The sequence below is a fragment of the Lipotes vexillifer genome, unplaced genomic scaffold (genome assembly GCF_000442215.2).
Source record: "Lipotes vexillifer unplaced genomic scaffold, Lipotes_vexillifer_v1.1 scaffold543, whole genome shotgun sequence".
Classification (NCBI taxonomy): Eukaryota; Metazoa; Chordata; class Mammalia; order Artiodactyla; family Lipotidae; genus Lipotes; species Lipotes vexillifer.
The window spans coordinates 3,622,589-3,643,689 of record NW_006799055.1 but is presented as its reverse complement, the minus strand read 5'-3'; the positions used below and the strand labels follow the sequence as shown (position 1 = coordinate 3,643,689).

The 21,101-nt window shown below is 50.5% G+C and overlaps 1 protein-coding gene across 3 annotated transcripts in view; it reads left to right on the top strand.

The window, feature by feature from the left end:
• The window catches only part of ATP8A2 (ATPase phospholipid transporting 8A2), a 463,903-nt gene extending 452,682 nt beyond the window's left edge, over nucleotides 1–11,221 (top strand). Inside the window, exon 36 of one of the 3 annotated variants that reach the window (XM_007471455.1) lies at nucleotides 10,825–11,221. In XM_007471455.1, the coding sequence (XP_007471517.1) occupies nucleotides 10,825–10,922 (98 nt within the window). In that variant the 3' untranslated portion in view covers nucleotides 10,923–11,221. The remainder of the gene's footprint in view (nucleotides 1–10,824) is intronic. The other 2 variants (XM_007471456.1, XM_007471457.1) reach the window with 2 other exon arrangements.
• The last annotated feature ends 9,880 nt before the right edge of the window (nucleotides 11,222–21,101 follow it).

Genomic DNA, 21,101 nt, shown 5'->3' with positions numbered 1-21,101 from the left:
GGCGGGGAAACGCCAGATGGCGCTCGAGGAGGGGATGGGCTCACCTGCAATCCAGCCCCTGGGCTGCCAGGCAGGCGAGGGTGCTGCAGCTGAGTGCAGGGGCCCCTGCGCAGGCAGCCTCCCTTCCCCAGCTGAGGCCCTGGTTCCTGCCTCGTCCCCGCCTGCACTCCCATCTCTTCAACTGACGCCCCACTTCTGCTCTCCTTTCTCTCCCTGAGTTGAGACGGAAACAAGGGGTAGAAAGTGAAGCGTCACTGCATCCTTAGGACAGGTACTAGAGGAGCTCTGCCCAGCTCAGGTGAGCTCCATCCCTCCACGGTGAACACATCTTTGCAGACTTTCTCAACAGAGGGAAGGAAAGGAACAGGTGGGACGTCATGGCCGTCGGTGACCGCCCCCGCCTGGACATGCCCGTGGGAGAAGGGGCTGCAGTAGCTCCCAGCAGGGCCCACATGCCCCGCATTCTCTGAGGCTTCTCTGCCCCAAGACATCTGGCCAAGAGCCTCAGGTCGGCACATTAAGCGGCCCCGCAGAGCCCAGGCCCCGGACCCCAGCCACGGCCTCTGATCCTCGGGAGAGGTTGAGTACAGAGGAGGCCGGGTGGCGGGGTCCCAGCCACGAGGTCTGGGGCTCCACCTCAGAACCGGGCTGCCTGCGGTCCTGTCCCAGCTCTGCCACTTTGTGACCTTAGGTAAGTTAACCCCTCTGTTCCTACACCTGTAGAACAGATGACGTGAGAACCTCCCTGGGGTTATTGGGAGGATTCACTGAGATTATACACATAAAGTGCCTGGAACACTCCACGCCTGGAACAGCGTGGAGTCCAAATGTTAGGTATTACTTGTCTTTTCTGCCACAAATTGAATAACTTTAGGCCACTTACTTACATATTTCTCTAAACGTCTGTTTTCTCCTCTGAGGAGAAAAATAGAATCATCTGCATCTTACACAGCCTGTGAGGCTTCACGGTGATGGGCACAGAGAACATGAGTACTGGTTCCCTAAACGCAGGGCTCGTGCCATGCAGCATCCGACCAGAGAAAGAATAGACACTGAGAGCAAAGGTGGCGCGAGAGCTTTCGTGGGAGTGCCATAAAGGGTCTTACAACTACTACAAAACGTTTTATGAACTCTCAGTATTTTGAAGGACCAAACCAAAATTCTGATCAACAAATACAAAAAGCAGGCAAGCTGCTAAAATCACACCTCATTTTAAAGACACTCAGCAACTAGGAGTAGGACCCTAATGGATACCAGGGTGTTTCAGTCACGGACCACCAGAGAAGGCCATCAGGCATCGGGAGGGGCTCCGGGCCTCTGCTTGCCTCCGGCCTCAGTCTTCCCAGGAAAGCGGAAGGAGAAGCCCAGGTCTTGGAGCACTGGTCCTGATGGGCCACCCGCCCACAGTATTAGCAACTGAGCTCATTGTTTCCTACACGGTCTAATTTCCTTACCGTCCACACAGTGTTCCCAATTTCCCAGACAGGAAATAGCTACTTTCATTAAGATGTTATGAGAGCTCAGATTCCAAAAAACGCTATTTCAGGGAAGTTTTATTCCAAAATAATGAAAAAAAAAAAATGACATGATTTTATGGACTTCACCAAGTGTTCTACCAGAGGAAGACAAAACAAATAAGAAATGCACCTGCCCTTCCACCTACCTGAATTCTATCCCCGGATCCTGGCCATGGCTGAGCATTTAGGAAGGTCTGGTCCATTGAGTGCTCTCTCCAGGCCCCCATCATTCCTTCCTGGCTGTCAGGACTTCCTGAAGATGAATGACTGTGGGAAATGCTAAGAGCCAGGGGCTCCCTCTGAGTTTGGATGCAAATAAGGGCAGTTAAACGTCCATCAGGCAGGAGCTAGTGAACGGATGGTGTTTCTTTGTCAGGCTGGGCAGGCGGAGGCTGGCTGGGTGATTATGGTCCCCGCTGTCCTGCTCTAACCCCTATCAGGCTTTGTTTCTAAGAGGAAAATGTTTATCTGAATCACACAGACGCCCGTGCTCCCAGGACCACCCTATCAGGCCACTGTCCTTTTTTTTTTCCCGGACGCGCAGGCTCAGCGGCCATGGCTCACGGGCCCGGCCGCTCCGCGGCATGTGGGATCCTCCCGGACCGGGGCACGAACCCGCGTCCCCTGCATCAGCAGGCGGACTCTCAACCACTGCGCCACCAGGGAAGCCCTCCTTTCTTTCTTGAATTCAAAGTCCACTTAAGCTCAGTAGAGTCTAAGAACATCCCGGTGCCCATTTGGGAAACATGATGGTGGATGCACCCAGGGGAGCAGGTGGAGAAGCCCTCTGGTAGTGACCTCTGGACACTCTGCTGACCCTGGAAGAGATTTGCTATCGAACCAGAAGCTTCCCTCTGCTGTCCCTTAGGACAGATGCCTAGAAACCCTTCCCACTCCAGAGGGGCTGAGTTAGTTATCCCCCTGGACGGCCCTTGTGCCCATGACACAAACAGGAGCTGCGGAGAGCACTGCAGCTGGCTTCCCGCAGGTACAGGTGGATCTGAGTGGAAAACAACGCATAAAGACAGGGCTGCTGCCCCTTCCACTTGAACAGGGGTAGACAAGTCCAGATGCTTTTCCCAAAAGGACAGTCCCAAACAATGTTCATGTTTACGTCTCAGCAAGTCCCCTTCATTCCTTCCCCTGCCCCCCACCCCCCAAAAAAAAACACATTATAAGGCAGGTAGTAATTGCTCTGTTTGGGCTGACTGTCAAGATAGGCTCCTTCGTCCCTGGCCTGGAGTAGAGGCCTCCTCTCTGGGCGCCAAGTGTAAAATTAGTCCCGACCACAGGAGAGGGCTCTGGGGCCTGGGCGCCACCAGCCAAGGAACCATGCCGGCGCCCATGTGGTGGACAGGAGCTGGGAGGACCTGGGCCTGGCCCAGTCCAGCCCATTCATTTTACAGAAAAGTAAACCAAGAAGACAGAGAGCTTAAAGGGCCCCGGTTCTGTGTCCAAGTCACAGCCAAGCGAGGACAGGGCAGGGGGATGGCCAGCTAGGGACAGAGAGCCCCGCGGTCACCTACCTCCCTGGGGAGGGAAGAGCAGCTACACGGTGTCCCCATCTCTCGGGGTCAGGGCCCCTTCTGCAGGGAAGCGTCCCCCTGGGTGGCAGGCCCACCACCCAGCAGCATGGGGGATCCGAGGCCAGCTCTGGGGCCAGCTCGGGAAACAACCGATATGCCTAGAAACATCCCCTTCAGGAGCCTGGAAGGTGGATGCTGTGCAGAGCCCAGCCTGACTGCTGGAGGAGACAAGAGTGCTATTTGCTCAATTTGCCTGAAACGGCCCAGGGACAGGCAGCTGGTCTGGTACATCGTGACAGCCAAGACACAGCACAAAGAGCACACTGGGGCCTGCACACCAGGGCTGCAGCGCCCACAGCCACACAGGTTTCCAGGAGGTTTCCTCGTCCACTGTCACCTCCGACCCACAGCTCAGAGGTGAGAGGAGGCATTTCCTCTTCAGATCCCAGGAAGCCCCCGAGGCTGGGAGACCCAGCACAGCCTCCCTGTAGGAAGCAGTGGGCCGGGAGGAAGCCCAGGAGCACCAGAGCCACCCAGGGCAGGATGAGCCGCCTGCCTGCACCGGCTGCAGGGGCTCACGCTGCCCTCGGGCTCCTGTCCCAGGGTGGTGCCTTTGGGTTGTGGGTTTGGTCTTGTTAGAAATGCAGGTGAGCAGCCCGACCGACGCCCCATGGGGGCACCTGTGTTCTCGCTCTGCTTTCACTCCCACCTGCTCCCTACTGCCCAGCCGTGTCCTCAGTGGCTCCCAGGCCACCTCTGCAGCTCGGCCCACACCTCCTGCCTCCCAGGGTGGCCCTCCTGAGCCCCGGGGTCCTCTCAGGCCGAAAGGCACGCTCTCGGGAAGAGCCGGCCAGCCAGCCCTGGGGGGTGGAGGCTTGGTTTACAGTGTGATCAGAGCAGGAAGTCACTTCCTGTCCTCCGTCCCACGAGGACTGTTTTAGACATTTGCTACTGTATGTCTCCACAGTCCAGAAACTTGCCTTTTTAAGCCAAATGTCTGAGTAAAGTAAGAATCCAAGATGGAGGGTCACAAGATGGCAGAGTAGGAGGACATGAGCTCACCTCTTCTAATAGAAACACCAAAATCACAACCAACTGCTGGACAATATCAACAAAAAAACGCTGCTGCAACCTACCAAAAAAGACACCCTACATCCAAAAGCAAAGAAGCTGCCACAACAAGACAGTAGGAGAGGAGCAATCTTGATAAAATCAAATACCATACCCGCCAGATATCGGCAACCCACAAACTGGAAAATAATTATACCACAAGTTCTCCCACAGGAGTAAAGTTCTGAACCTGAGAAAATATTGGAAGAGCAAATAGCTGAAAACTTCCCTAACATGGGAAAGGAAACAGTCACCCAAGTCCAGGAAGCACAGAGAGTCCTAGGGACAATAAACCCAAGGAGGAACATGCCAAGACACAAACTGACAAAAAGAAAGACAAAGAAAAAAAAAAGCAGCAAGAGAAAAGCAACAAGCAATGTACAAGGGAACTCTCTTCCCCTAAGGTTATCAGCTGATTTCGCAACAGAAACTCTGCAGGCCAGAAGGGAGTGGCATGACATACTTAAAGTGATCAAAGGCAGGAAACTACAACCAAATATACTCTACCCAGCAAGGCTCTCATTCAGATTTTACAGAGAAATCAAAAGTTTTACAGACAAGTAAAAGCTAAGAGAATGCAGCACCACCAGGCCAGCTTTGCAACAAATGCTAAAGGAACTTCTCTAGGCAGCAAAGAAAAGGCCACAACTAGAAACAAGAAAATTATGAATGGTACAGCTCACCAGTAAAGGCAAACATACAGCAGAGGTAAGAAACTGTCTGCACACACATATGGTATCAAAACCAGCAATCATGAGAAGAGAAGAGCACAAATGCAGGATGTTGCAAATGCGCCTGAAATTAAAAGACCAGCAATTTAAAACAATCTTGTTTATATACAGACTGCTATTATCAAAACCTCGTGGTAACTGCAAACCAAAAACCTACAATAGATACACACACAAAAAAGGAAAAGGAATCCAAACACAACACTAAAGTTAGTCATCAAATCACAGGATAACAAAAGAGGAAGGGAAGAAAAAAGACCTACGAAAACAAATCCAAAACAATTTAAAAAATGGCAGTAAGAACATACTTATCGATAATTACCTTAAAGGTGAATGGATTAAATGCTCCAACCGAAAGACACAGGCTGGGTGAACGGACACGAAAACAAGACCCGTACATATGCTGTCTACAGGAAGCCCACTTCAGATCTAGGGACACATACAGACTGGAAGCGAGGGGATGGAAAAAGACGTTCCATGTAAGTGGAAATCAAAAGAAAGCTGGAGGAGCAATACTCATATCAGACAAAACAGACTCTAAAATAAAGACTGTTACAAGAGACAAAGAAGGACACTACATATTGATCAAAGGATCTACCCAAGAAGAAGAAATAACAATTGTAAATATATATGCACCCAACATAGGGTCACCGCAACATATAAGGCAAATACTAACTGCCATAAGAGGAGAAATCAACAGTAACACAGTAATAGCAGGGGACTTTAGCACCCCACGTTCATCAATGAACAAATCAGACAGAAAGTCAAAAAGGAAACACAGGCCTTAAATGACACATTAGACCAGATGGACTTAATTGATATTTATAGAGCATTCCATCCAAAAGCAGCAAAATACACATTATGCTCAAGTGCACATGGAACATTCCCAGGACTGATCACATGCTGGGCCACAAGGCAAGCCTCGGTAAATTTAAGAAAACTGAAATCATATCAAGCATCTCTTCCGACCACACCACTATGAGATTAGAAATAAACTACAAGGAAAAAAACTATAAAAAACACAAACACGTGGAGGCTAAATAATATACTACTAAACAACCAATGGATCGCTGAAGAAACAAAAGAAGAAATCAGAAAATACCTAGAGACAAATGAAAATGAAAGCACAATGATCCAAAAGCTATGGGACACGGCAAAAGCAGTCCTAAGTGGGAAGTTTATTGCAATTATAATCTTACCTCAGGAAACAAGAAAAATCTCAAATAAACAACCTAACCTTATACCTAAAGCAACTAGAGAAAGAACAAACAAAAACCCCAAGTTAGAAGAAGGAAAAAAATTATAAAGATCAGAACAGAAATAAATGAAATGGAGACAAGGGGCTTCCCTGGTGGCGCAGTGGTTGAGTTTGCCTGCCAATGCAGGGGACACGGGTTCGTGCCCCAGTCCGGGAAGATCCCACATGCCGCGGAGCGGCTGGGCCCGTGAGCCATGGCCGCTGAGCCTGCGCGTCCGGAGCCTGTGCTCCGCAACGGGAGAGGCCACAGCAGTGAGAGGCCCCGTGTACCGCAAAAAAAAAAAAAAAAAATGGAGACAAAAAAAACAATAGAAAAGATCAGTGAAACGAAAAGCTGGTTCTTTGAAAAGATAAAATTGATAAACCTTTAGACCCATCAAGAAGAAGAGGGAGAGGGCTCAAATCAATAAAATCAGAAAGAAAAAAGAAGTTACAACAGACACCACAGAAGTACAAAGGATCATAAGACTACGACAAGCAACTGTATGCCAATAAAATGGACAACCTGGAAGAAATGGGCAAATCCTTGGAAAGGTACAATCTCCCAAGACTGAACCAAGAAGAAACAGAAAATATGAACAGATCGATCACAAGTACTGAAATTGAAACTGTAATTTAAAAAACTCCCAGCAAACAAAAGTTGAGGACCAAATGGCTTCACAGGTGAATCCTATCAAACATTTAGAAAAGAGTCAATACCTATCCTTCTGCAACTCTTCCAAAATTGCAGAGGAATGAAAACTCCCAAACTCATTCTACGAGGCCACCATCACCCTGATACCAAAACCTGACAAAGATACCACAAAACAAGAAAATTACAGGCCAATATCACTGATGAGCATACACAAAAATCCTCAACAAACTACTAGCAATCCGAATCCAACAATGCATTAAAAGGATCATGCACCATGATCAAGTGGGATTTAGCCCAGGGATGCAAGGATTTTTCATTACCCACAAATCAATCAGTGTGATACATCACATCAATAAACTGAAGAATAAAAACCATACGATCATCTCAACAGATGCAGAAAAAGCTTTTGACAAAATTCAGCACCCATTTATGATAAAAACTCTCCAGAAAGTGGGCAAGGAGGGAAGCTACCTCAAAATCATAAAGGCCATATATGACAACCCTACAGCTAACATCATACTCAATGGTGAAAAGCTGAAAGCATTTCCTCTAAGATCAGGAACAAGACACGGATGTCCAGTCTCACCACTTTTATTCAACATAGTTTTGGAAGTCCTAGCCATGGCAATCAGAGAAGAAAAGGAAATGCAGGCAATCCAAATTGGAAAAGAAGTAAAACTGTCACTGTTTGCAGATGACATGATACCATTGGGTTGGCCAAAAACTTCATTCGGGTGTTTTCAATAACATCCCATGGAAAGACCCAAATGAATTTTTTGGCAAACCCAATACATACAGAAAATCCTAAAGATGCAACCAGAAAATTACTAGAGTTCATCAATGAATTTGGTAAAGTTGCAAGAGAAATTAAAGAAACAATCCCATTTACCATCACATCAAAAAGAATAAAATGCCAGAAGTAAACCTACCTAAGGAGGCAAAAGACCTGTACTCCAAAAACTGTAAGAAGAAAGAAATCAAAGACGACACAAACAGATGGAAAGATATACCATGTTCTTGGACTGGGAGAATCAATACTGTCAAAACGACTATACTACCCAAGGCAATCTACAGATTCAGTGCAACCTCCATCAAATTACCAGTGGCATTTTGCACAGAACTAGAACAAAAAAGTCTTAAAATTTCTATGGAGACACAAAAGACCCCAAATAGCCGAAGCAATCTTGAGAAAGAAAAACAGAGCTGGAGGGATCAGGCTCCCTGACTTCAGACTATACTACAAAGCTACAATCATCAAAAGAATGTAGTACTAGCACAGAGACAGAAATATAGATCAATGGAACAGGATAGAAAGCCCAGAAATAAACCCACACACCTACGGTCAATTAATCTATGACAAAGGAGGCAAGACTACACAATAGAGAAGACAGTCTCTTCAATAAATGGTACTGGGAAAACTGGACAGCTACATGCAAAAAAAAAAAAAAAATTAGAACCTTTTTTAACACCATACACAAAAATAAACTCAAAATGGATTAAAGAGCTAAATATAAGACCAGATAGCATAAACTTCTTAGAGGAAAACATAGGCAGAACACTCTATGACATAAATCACATTTTGTTTTGTTTTGTTTTTTGCAGTACACGGGCCTGTCACTGTTGTGGCCTCTCCTGTTGTGGAGCACAGGCTCTGGACGTGCAGGCTCAGCGGCCACGGCTCACGGGCCCAGCCTCTCCGCGGCATGTGGGATCTTCCCGGACCGGGGCATGAACCTGTGTCCCCTGCATGGGCAGGCGGACTCTCAACCACTGCACCACCAGGGAAGCCCCATCAGTATCTTTTTTGATACATCTCCTAGAGTAATGGAAATAAAAACGAAAATAAACCAACGGGACCTAATTAAACTCAAAAGCTTTTGACAGCAAAGGAAACCGCAAACAAAACGAAAAGACGACCATCAGAATGGGAGAAAATACTTGCAAATGATGCAACCGACAAGGGATTAATATCCAAAATTGACAAACAGCTCATATGGCTCAATATCAAAAAAACAAACAACCCAATCAGAAAATGGGTAGAAAACCTAAATAGGCATTTCTTGAAAGAAGACATACACATGGCCAAGAGGCACATGAGAAAATGCTCAACGTCGTTAATTAGAGAAATGCAAATCAAAACTACAATGAGATATCACCTCACAGCAGTCAGAATGGCCATCGTGAGAAAAGTCTGCAAACGAGAAATGCTGGAGAGGGTATGGAGAAAAGGGAACCCTCGTACACTCGGTGGGAATGTAAGTTGGTGCAGCCACTGTGGAGAACAGTGTGGAGGTTCCTTAAGAAGCTAAAAACGGAGCTACCCTATGATCCAGTAATCCCACTCCTGGGCATAATATCTGGAGAAAAACATGGTTCAAAAGGATACATGCCCCCCAATGTTCATTGCAGCAATGTTTACAATAGCCAGGTCATGGAAGTAACCTAAATGTCCACTGACAGATGAACGGATAAAGAAGATGTGGTGCATATGTACAATGGAATATTACTCAGCCATTAAAAAGAATGAAATAATGCCATTTGCAGCAACATGGATGGACCTGGAGATTATCGTACTAAGTAAGTCAGCCAAAGAAAGACAAATATCACACGATATCACTTATATGCAGGATCTCAAAAACTGGTACAGATGACCTTATTTACAAAACAGAAACAGACTCACAGACTTAGAGAGTGAACTTATGGAACCAGGGGGTGAGGGGGTGTAGGGGTAGATTAGGAGTTAGGGACTGACATGTACACACTGCTATATTTCAAATAGATAACCAACAAGGACAGAGCACAGGGAACTCTGCTGAATACTCTGGAATAACCTACATGGGGAAAGAATTTGAAAAAGAACAGGTACATGTATAACCGTATCACTTTGCTGTACACCTGAAATTAACACGACATTGTTAATCAGCTATACTCCAATATATCAATAAAATTTAAAATTTTAAAAAAAGGAATCCAGGACGATACATGGGCAAGATTTCTCTTTCCTTCTCCTTTAAAGGATATGACGAACTAACAGCTCCAGCAACAGTCATAAATATGCACAGACAAAAGGCATGCTGTTGCCTGTGACATCTTTTGCTCAGAAGGTCTAATCCAGCTGCAGGACGTTTCCGTACCCCTGACCCAGAAGGGTCGGCCAACAGAGAGGGACTCCTGCAAATGTCCCTCCTGTGGGAAGGGCCAGTTAGGAGGGACAGCCCTGCCTTGGGCTGTGAATGCCAACCCCGTCTCAGAACCTCAGGACGGAGCTGCAGGAGAGCGCCAGCCCTTGGGCAAGTCATGACATCACCTTGTGCCTCAGCTTCCCCACCTGTGACATGGGAAGAACTCTCACCCACCTCATAGGGCTGTCGGGAGGAAGAACTGAGCTATGTGTGTGTAGTACATACAGCAGTGCCTGAGACACGGAGCATTCGATAACTACTGTCTGCTGTTGTTACCAGCATCATTACTGGAACTGACTGTAAAAACCAGTCTTTCTGTAGCCACTGGGCCAATCATTAAATTCCTCTTGACTTTATCTAGTGATCTTTTTCTTTATTTACCCAAAAGTAAACCCGCTGTAATGTATTATGGTCCAAATCCATGCGATTTCAGTGAGGCAAGCTCCCAGCACTGTGTGCACTTTGCCAGCCTTTACTGTTAGCATGTGCCTATTTACCTGGCATGTTTACAGCTTCATAAATTACCGACTGGCCTGCAGCTTCGGGCGGACTGGGACATTTCCGGCGCAGAATGACTTTGCCTTTCCCCTTGACTGGTGGTGGGAAAGTGCAGCCGTGGACCAATGACCCACTGATTCTGCTTCACAGGCAGAAATGGGAGGCCAGTCCTCCGAGCCCTGCCCATCCCATCAGCACAGAACCAGCCGGCCTCTGCCCTCTCTTGGCCACCTGCCCCTTCAAGGGGGTCACAGGTCTCTGGACCCCCATCCCAGGCTGCGGAGGCCAGTGTGCAGAAGCTCGGCTGCAGCCCCCCCGAGCAGCCTCTCCTGGTCCCCCCCCTAACCAGCCCCGCTGTGCTCTTCTTTCAGATGGGTACGCCTTCTCTCAAGAGGAGCACGGGGCCGTGACTCAGGGAGAAATAGTCCGCGCCTACGACACCACCAAACAGAAATCCAGGAAGAAGTAAGACGTGGTCTCCCGGTGGAGCCTCAGAAAGAGATGGTCTGCTGCACCCAGTGTTAACACGTGCTTGTCAGAAGAGACGGGTGTCAGTGGCCAGAACACCGGAAACACATCCCGTGGCCTTAGCCCACCCGTTTTTTAGTTCTCGATGCCCTCAGAAACCTGGACACGGGCCGCAGGGGAAGCCACCTTCCCCCTTCCCACTCGTCCATCCGCAGTGCTTGGCCTGACTTTTGTTTACGCTGTTCCGAAGCATTCAACTGTGCCCTGTGAGGTGTGAAATTAAAAACATTATGCTTCACCAGTATTTCAACATCAGTCCCGGCGGTTCTGGGAGAAGACAGAGTGGGTTTCACGGTGCATGAGAAACCCACCTGGTGGGGCTGCAGTGGGCACGCCGACTTCCTGTGTCGTCAACGCACAGATTCGGTCTGTGGTCAGCGTGTAAACCTCACTGGAGGCAAGCTGCCAGCTTGCTTTGATTCCTCCCTTTGTTTGTATGAAGTTGGCATAAACGTCCTGATTGCAGTGAAATCACAAACATAGATATCTGGGTGGTAAACCTGAGTATGATTATTGGAACCTCAGTCACATTCCCAGCAGGGCGGGCCCGTCGGGGTCCCCATGGTCCCCGCACCCTTGCTGCCCGGGCGCCCCGCACTCAGACCTGCTGCATGGCTGTTCCCACGCTTGGTGCATGGTGGCAGCGGGCACCCGCCCAGGACCCCACCCTCCCTCCTCCTCCCCAGATTCAGATATGGATGCCAGAAACCCCTTCCTCTATAACTAAAGAAACATAGCGATTCATGTAGATTCTAAGTGTCTGTTCTATCTGCCTCTTTCTGACGACAGGGGAGCCTGCAGGTCAGGGCAATGGTGGAGCCGCTGGGGCCCTGCCCGCCTTGGTCAGGCTCTCAGAACTCACTTCCCGGCCTCCAGACCCCTGGACCTGGGCACCTGCTTAAATTAGAACCCACGCTTGTTCTCTCGGGAGCTCAGAGCACATTTTGCCTTTTGAGTGAATTTATAGCACATCTCCCCAGCGAAGGAGCACACCTGTCGCTCCGGAATCTGAGCCGATGAGTAACCCAGTGGGGAGAGGGAGGGCCCCCGAGGCTGCTGAGGAAGATGACCGTTGGAGGGAAGCAGGGGCACGGAGACACTTTTCCTGCAAATCTCAGTAGAAATTTGTGAAGTCAAGCCCCTGAAGCCCAGACAGTTGTCATGATCAGCCTCAGGTGTCCATGGACACGGGTTTTTAGTGAACAGAACTCCAAACATTTCCAGGAAACGGCCTTCCTTACACTGACAGGTTTTCCTTCCTTATCCAGCCAGTGCTAGACGCAGGCGGCTCTCTGCACGTGAGGGGCCCTGAATCTCAGCCGAGGAAGGGGAGTGCCGAGTCCCTGACTTTGAACCACGGAGTCCCACGTTCTGAACGTGGACCGAACCCGGATGCCCTGGGGCGGGAAAGCGGCACCTGGAGCCCTTCACAGACGCCCAGTCTGGAGGCACGTCCTCTGCTCGCAGCTTTGGCGGCCGAACCAGATTTGGGGATTTGGCTTAACTTCAACACTTCTGGGCAGCTGCTGCTGCTTAAAACGGCACGGCCCCTCTGGGGAGGGCTGAGCTAAATTAGGAAATGAAACAACAGGGCATTTTGCTTCCTCCCCATCACTTCGGAGCACCCACATCTCACTGGGCATGGAGATAATTTAGAGTACGATTTGCGTGGACCACAAAAACGAATCCCCCGCTCGTGAGGTGACGGAGACCCAGAGAGGGCTCCAGGGCAAGCAGAACAATGCAGCGAACAGGCAAGTCCAGTTGCCACTCCTTCCTCCCCAAGGGCTGAGACATTTTAAACACTGGAGCACCCAGCAAGGTGAGTGGTTGAAGGACCGTTATGCAGGAATCACAACAGAATACGTGCCTGTAACTAACACAGCAAAGCAAGGTGGACGCCATCCCTGCACACGCAGAGGATGAAGCCTGAGTGCAGAGGAGAAACGAACATTCTCACGGAGTCCTGTTAGGCACCCTGACGATTTAGTTTCATTTGGGAACTCAGCCTAGTTGGAAAAGGGAATTCAGACTCAATTCTCTGTCAAACACTTGGCTCGTTCTTGAACTTAAAGCCTTCCGAATCAGATTTGTGAATTACAGCATGCGCTTATCTGGGGCTTTTTGGTTTTTATTTTTTACATTAAAATACAGTTCAGATTTTTCTGAGTTTTTAAAGTGTATTTTGCAGTTCCCCTGAGAAGTAGACTAAACAGTCTGCAGTCATGAAATCTGCACACAGAAGAAGGCATTAGAGGGATGCCTTTCTATTTATTCTCTCCTACGATTAAGCTACCTTGTAGCCAAATGACTAAATTGGGTTTCTAGGAGGAACAGCTGTCACTACATGTGATGTATGATGTTCAGCCGGGCCGACTCGGGGGCAGTGTCATTTGTCCTATCTTTAAACAGAGGTCAGAGTGTCACACACAAGCGCTCCCCCGGGGAGTAGGGTGGGCCAGACTTCAGCTGCACACTGTCAGCTCAGCGGATGTGCCACCTGGGACTTGTCACTCTGCAACACAGAAAGTGACACACGGGCTGGCAGGTCGGCACGGCGGGGCCAGACTCCGGATTGGGCTGAAGTGGCAGATTCCACTCAGGGCCAGTGGTCTAGCCTGTCTCTATGCAGAATATTCCAGGCTTCTTGACCAGAGTAACATTCTCTCTTCTTGACCTGTGCTTTGGAGAAAGGAGATGCCGTTTCTTTAACATTTGGAGTGATACCCTAACACGCGAGCCTGGGCTTTAGCAGCTCACAGCTGAGAGCTCTGCTGGCCTTTCCTTCACCTGACAAGGCTTTAGGTCTTGCTGTAGGGAGCTGGCAGTGAAAATCTGTAATCACTTGTCAAGAAACAGTGAATAATGAAAAAGTAAGTGTAAGTAACTAATATCTGAAAATGCATATGGACATATATCACAGACCTTACGGTTGGATTTTTTTTTTCTTAAAGAAAGCTCTAGTCTATAATCTCACTGTTAAAACAATGACCCTTTATCTTTCTGAACCATAAGGAAGAGAATATTCTATCATATTCCTGCTCCTGGAGATTTATGCCTTAGACCACAGGTTGAACAGAATGTTTACAAAACTCTGCTGTAGGATAAGGTAGTCCTTGGTTTTGAACACGTGAAAGAACTACACACAGTTCAGCCAGGGTTTGAATTACTGCCCAGGGTCATTGTCCCAAAGTAATTCAAGGAGGGATTTAGGCTCAGCATTCGAGATGTAGCCTTCATCTCCTGGGATCCATAAAATAAAAAACTTGAACAGGGAGAAAAAACTGTGGTTAAGCAGGAGCCTGAAATAATAATATGGCAGAGAAATGAGTTATCAGGTCAAGTTAAAGGATGGCGTCCCCCATGGTATTCATTAAATACTTCATGCAAATGCTTAAATTAGAAAGTATAATAGTGATGGAGAAAGTGAAAAAAGCGCCTCCCCCCGAAAAAAAAAAAAAAAAAAAAAAAAACAAGCGGGGGAAGCAATACAGCAGTTGGCTTTGAGGTTGGTTCTTCACTGGCTCAAGGCAGTTCTTGGTCTCTGGCAGCCTTGGGGGAGATTATTTCGCCTCACACTAGCCATCTTTCCATCTTGAAGAGCTAGGGAAACAGGCAGAAGATTTTCCAGTGGGTCTCAGAGGTCAGGACCCAAGTTCCTCTGTAATGACGTATTAATAAGTGTTCTTCCCAAAAGGAACAGACCTGGGATACTCGACGTGATGGACTCTTCGTTGAGTTTTTTTTTCAGCATCCCCAACTGTCCACCACCCACTTCCCTTCTCTTTTACAAGAGCTCCATTTAATGCCAGACTTCCAACTTGGGCTGTTTAAAGCACTCTTGGTTTGTTGGGTCTGAGTGAGGGGTGAAGGGAAATCCTCTCAGTGGGAAGAAAGGTCTCTGAGCCCACACAGCTCTCAGGAGCCAGAGCTAAGAAACCAATGGGACTGGAGAAAAGGGGCAAGCTCCCCCTTTTCCCCACACCAAGCATAACCCACAGCTGTCACCCTGCAGAGCACCTCTGCTCCCCTGACCCAGGGGAGACAAGAGAGCCATTCTTCTTACACCCAGGCTGGCTCGTTTTCAAGTGACAATCTCTTGCTCTAGTTGCCTTAGAGATATCTACTCCCAGGCATCAGACCAAGAAAAACAAGCTCCCAAGATTAGCCCAACGGCATTTCTCCCGACCTGGCTACGGAAAGGAGACCTGTTCGTTTTAAGAGTCGGGAACAAATTGTCAGGTGGCTTTGATTTACAACAGCACAAGGAAGAAGAAAGTTGAAGGAGTGGTGCCATATCCAAATAACCCTGCCCAGGAAACCCAGGGGTCAAGAGAGCTTATCGAGAGCCTTTCACGGGCCAGCTCGACAGTGTTGAGAAAGGGCCAGGAGGAGGAGGGACGCCTGAAGACCAGGATGTATTCCTGAAGACAGCTGCGCGTGCGGCTCCAGGGAGATCAGTAGACACCAGGTTCAGAGCTGAGAAGGAAAAATCTGCCCTGTCATACAGTCTCCTTCCTTCCAACGAGATCCCTGCACCAGGGAACACTTTTTCGGCTTTTCATTAATAAACTCAATCCAAGTCCTGACGGCCTTGCTCCGCCCTCCCTCTCCGGCGGCGCTGAACTGGGAGGCCTGCTGGGCCACTGCCCCCCAGCCTCCCCCCAGGGCCTGCAGCCTCAGTGGGCGATGCATCCTTCCTGGGCTGCTGAGCATGCCATGCTTGTGGTGTCTTCCTCATGCAGGCAAAGCCACGTGCTCTCCTGTCTGCTGTCACATCTGTGCTCGCGTCGCTGAAATACCGTCTGCGCCAGGGACGTTTTAATCTGTCTATGCAGAGGGAAGGGGGCAGTGGAGGCACGTTTAATTGGCTCCCAGCAGAGCGGGCGGTGGCGGGGGGCGGGGAGCTTTTTTATGGAGTCTGGGGGTTCTGTTCCCTCCCTCTAGAAGTGTTACCATTTTCACATCCTATTAACGTCCTCTGGTTGTTAAATTACAGCAGCACAGAACAGTGGAGCTGGGTTCCCTCCTGGAGTGAATGCAGATGAAGGGCATTTTCCTGGTGTTCTTAGGGGATTTGGAAAATGTAGTGATTCGTGGCTTTAATCAATCCGTTGACTGGTGTATGCCTGCACAGACCTGTTTCAAATAAATCTTTTGTTAAAGTAAATGATCGGACCCTGCTTTATTTGTGAATTTCTTTCCCACTAATAAGCAGTTACTGCCACAGGGACTCGGGAGTATGACACAGAGGCTTTGTCAGCAGGTACTTTTGGTCTGTACCTGCATACATACATGCTCTGCCCGCCAAGGTGACAGCCTGGAAATGCTGTTAATGGCAGGAGTGCAGGGGGATCTGAATGGCAGATGAACAGGAGCTCGGCTGCTCTGAGCCCAGGGCCCCTTTCTGAGAAGGGGGCCCGAGGGCCACTCTGAGTCCGATGGATCAGGCAAAGGGAAGAACTGTGCACAGAAGGGCTTCTCCCTCAGTTACTTTATTGCCTTTGGTTCATCCAGTTTCCCTGCAAACTGAGATGTGGGAAGTTCAGATTCTGGTGGCCAGCGTGAAGTAACGATGCTGTCATCGAAGGGGGTCAGAACATGCCACCCCCAGATAGGCCGCGTTGGCATAATGATGATTTTGAGCTGAAGGCACCCTCCCCTTTCCACCTAAACACAGGTCCTAGCATCCCCGTGAGAAAGGGGCCTCCCTGCACCAGGAAGAGAAGGGCCTTCTCACCACCGGAGACGGGCACGGACCCAGACAGACCACCTTCTGCAATAACCCTGATCTTCCACGAGTTTCCCTGCCACTGCCCCGCAGCTTGCTTCCACTTAGCCCAAGCCCCAGCGTCACATCCCACAGTCTCTCTTTGTGTAAAAAGGTAGATAAGCTGCTGGGCCTAACGGCTTTTTTGGGGTCTTCATTTTCCGTCTGCAGACTCCCACGTACACCTAAAAATATTAAGTAAACGTGTATGCTTTTCTCCTGTTTATGTCTGATGTCAGTGAATCTCTTAGACCAGCCGTAGACCTGAGAGGGCAGAAGGAAGTTTTCCTCCCTGACCTTATTTCAAAAGAGTGTGAAGAGACCTCTTGGGTTCCCTGTAGGCACAACGTGTCGCATTCGGGCAAGAGTCCACAGCCTTGGGGCTCCCTGGGGTGCACAGTTCACACTGCGGAGACCACATGGAACCTGGGGAACCCGGGGCCAGGGGGAGCTGAGGGCCCAGAAGTTGGCCTTGGAAGCGTAGAGAAGGGGGTGTCCTCACTGGAAACCGGCCTCGGGCCCTGGCTTTGGGCAGCTCTACGCTTCCTGGGGGTGGGGGGACAGGAAGGAAAGAGAGCCTGGAGACAGCTCCCTGCAGAGGCTTAAACCCAAAAACACCTCTGAATTGCCCACTTCAAATGTATTACAGTTTCCCTCAGCAGACTGGTTCTGAGACAGGCTGGGAGCCGGGCGGCGCCTGGCCACGCCTCTCCTCCAGCAAGAAGATACAAAGAAACTCTAAGGGGCTAAAAATAACTGCACGCACGTGCAGTCGGGGCAAATTATGGACAATAAAATACAAAAAGACCAAAAAACCCAACTGTCGATTCTGAAAAGCCGAGAGCAAAAGCAGGGTACTGCGCGTGCCCCCTGCCCTCAACACCACCAAAGGGGCGGGCGGACCACCTAAGCCACGCCTCCAGCCGGACCCCTGGACACACCCCTACCTTCTCTCCATATATGGAACAAGTTCGCCCCTCCCTCGGGGAGTGAGCAAGGGCACCTGTTGCTTATTCTCGCTCCCCCCCCGCTGCCCCGGCTGCAGCAGGGGCCCCCGTAAAGCCCTGCCTCAATTTCTTGTCTGGCCTCTGATCAATTTCTATCGATCAGGGAAGGCCAGGAACCCTGGCCGGTATCGAATCCTCCCAAACAGGCCTTGTCCCATTAGAACTGAACTTGGGCAGCCGTCACCACCTTGGTGGCCACATCTCCAGGCACATCAGGGACAGGAGGCCAGCCGCACTTCCAGGCAGAATTCTGCAGCTTTTCCTCTGCTCTACGTAGGCCTGCGCCCCCAGCAACCCGTGCCTTTTTTTTCATCAAGCAAAACAAAACGATTTAATACAATCAACAGCGAAGTGTTAAATTCCAACCTTTGCCATCTCTCGGTCGTGTCTACAAAATCTGCCTTTGCCACTGTGCTCACCAGCATGAACTTGAACCACTGAGGCCAACGGCAGCTAAAGACAGTGTGCAGACCCTACATTTCTGCCTAAGGCAATGTCGTCTAGGACAGTTCTCTCTCCAAAAGAGACTCAGGATACTTTGGAAAATCAGATTCTGCTGTGTATTTTCTAAATGTTTATGCATGATATACATAATTTGAGGGACTGAAGTGTGGTCACTTCACTGGCACATGGCAGGAGCCTGCTCCAGCCTCTAGTATCTTCTGCCTACATTCTTTTCCACGTAGGACTCTTTCAAGGGAATTTTCCAGCAATTGTTGAAAAGCCAAGCAGTTGATGTGCCTGGGACTATATAGGTGGAGGTCTGGGACTTTATCTTTTCCCAGAGGAGGAGAGAAGAAAACCCCTCCACCTACCAAAGCCAGAAGCACCAAATACACAGTCCAGCTCCTAAACACTAAGCTTTCGCTTATTTAAGGTAGGCCACACACATAAATAGAATGACTTAAAATCCCCGAGGCTTGGCCTCAGAGCACCGTCTTCAGCTGCCTGTCTCTCTTTGCAGTGAACGGTCCTTGACCTCAGACTGCAGAGTGATGGATGCTGAAAGGGTGCGGGGCTGTCTTGAGAGCCACAGCCTTGGCCGGAGCCCGGAACTGGTCTGTCCCAGTTTCTACAGGATTGCTGTTAAGAGTTGTTTACGAAGTTTAATGCTACCTGTAATCTCTCCCCTAAAGAACATCTTTTGACTTGAAATACTCTCAATTGCTGAGAAGCTCCTCCTGATTTTCTTCCAGCAAAACAATTGTGCATATATTACATTTCATTTAATATAAAACCCTTCTGCTGACCTGACACCTTGCCCACGGCCAGGGGACAGGTGATTGTCCCGCGGCTTCCCAAATGGCCCTGACCGGAGGGTACGAGTGGCTGGTATGAGCCGAAACTGACCAGCCCTTCAGCTGCAAACAAAGTCACTTTTTTCCCTTCCCAGTGTTCTTAAGAGAAGCCACTGCGGGCAAATGACTTGCAAAGGTGGCTGCAGGAAAAGCCCTTGCATTTGTTTCAATATTACATTTAAAACTGGATGGGGGAGGGGGGAGACCCTCCTGCATCACTGAAAGAAAACACCTCCAAGCAAATTTATTTAATACTTTAGCTGGAAAACGTTTTATTGGAATCCCGCTTTCCAAGGTATTTGGTGACCAGCCCCAGTGGGCTCGCTGTGGCCTCGGGAGCTGGGGGCACATCACCACTACCTGCCCCGCGCGTGAGGGGGGGCCCGGGGCAGACGCACTGGGCGCTTCTGGAATCGCGGGGACACAGTGCACACACAGCCTGATTCTGAGGGAGGGAATGAAGGTGACACATACGTCCACGAACACAAAAGAACAAAACCTCTTAACCTTGAGAATCTGGCAAAGCAGCTCCGACAGCGCCACGAAGGCATGCGAGGGCTGAACCCACTGCTCGCTTCTGGAGACGCGGGAGCCCCGCTTCTGGCAGCTGCGTGCGCAGGGGACACGGCTCTGGGCCCCGGCGGTCCCAGTTGGCCCAGACAGCTGGTTGAGAAGCCAGGGCCTCTCGGAGGAGGCTGCGGAGGCCCCAGCGCGCGGGGAGCGGCCCCAGCACCTGGGGAGCGGCCCCGGCCGGCAGCACAGGGAGAGAGCCGGGACCCCGCCGTCCACGTGGGCAGCAAGGCCCGCTAATGACCTCGCCCCCGCCCGTCCAGGGGCTTCGGTCTGCGGGGCCGTCACGCACTCTGCCTCGCTGCTCCTGGGAACAGGAGCCGTCTTCCTGACCCTGGAGAGGAGCTGGCGACCCAGACCAGGTCCCCGCCTCTCGGAGCTCATCTTCCGGGGGAGTGACAGACACGGGGCGAGGGACGTAGAACCCGACACCTCGGCCCGCGGCACAGACGCTGCCCCGACAAGACCCCCGAGCTCCGCGGGCTTGTAACAGCCCCGTTTCCTTTCCCACGCTGTGCTGGCTGAGATGCAGGTGAGGGTCTGGTCAGGTCGCAGCGTCCTCCGGGGCACCGGGGTCTGCGGAGCTCTCGGGTCCCTTCGATAAAAGGTCTAACGCCGCCGCGAGGGCTTCAGGACCCCATCACCTCCCACGGCCCACCTCCGAACACATCCCGCGGGGAGCGCAGTGCTCAGTCCCAGCTGAGGGTGGCCGACTACGCCGGAGCCAGGTCCCGCCGCCCCGCACATGGTTTAGTCTCGCTCAGCCAAGGCCACTGTCCTCCTCTTGTCAAACAACCTCTGAAACCTTCTGTAACTGGACGTCCCCATCCGCCGTACAAACAAGTGACCACAGAGGGAACAAGAGTGTCCCTTCCCCACCCGATGGCCGTCCCTCTGTTCGCCAGGGAATCAACACCCCATCCAGACCTCTGGCCACCCAGGCCCGAGGCCCAGCCGGCTTCCCTGTGCGCCCTTCCCCCCCCCCCCCCCCCCAGGCCTACGAGCCTCCTGTCCTCAGGGACCGGTTCCCGTAGCCTCCCCTGGGGCACGTCCCAGACAGCAGTGCTCGCAGCCCATACCCACAGCCCCGGGCCCCCAGGCCCGCACGCCCTGCAGTGAGATGGATTACAGGCCCGAGCCCCATCCCTCCAAGGCTACCGTGAACTCCCCCGACCCCAGAAGCCTGGCCAGTTACCGCCTCTGTGACCTCGCGCAAGTCGCTTAACCCCCCCTGCACTGCAAGTTCCTTGCCAGCAGGATGGGGACCAGGCTCCCTGCTGACCCACCGGCAACGGTGAACAGCGCCGCGGGCTACACCAGCACTGCGACGACTCGACTGCCCGTAGAGATGCCGAGACACTTCCACACCAGTTGATAACTAGACACGTTCCCTGTTGGTAAAGCGTGATGGGTACCACACCATCACCACATCTGGACCTTGCCACCATCCAGCAACTAACAGGTAATACCAACCG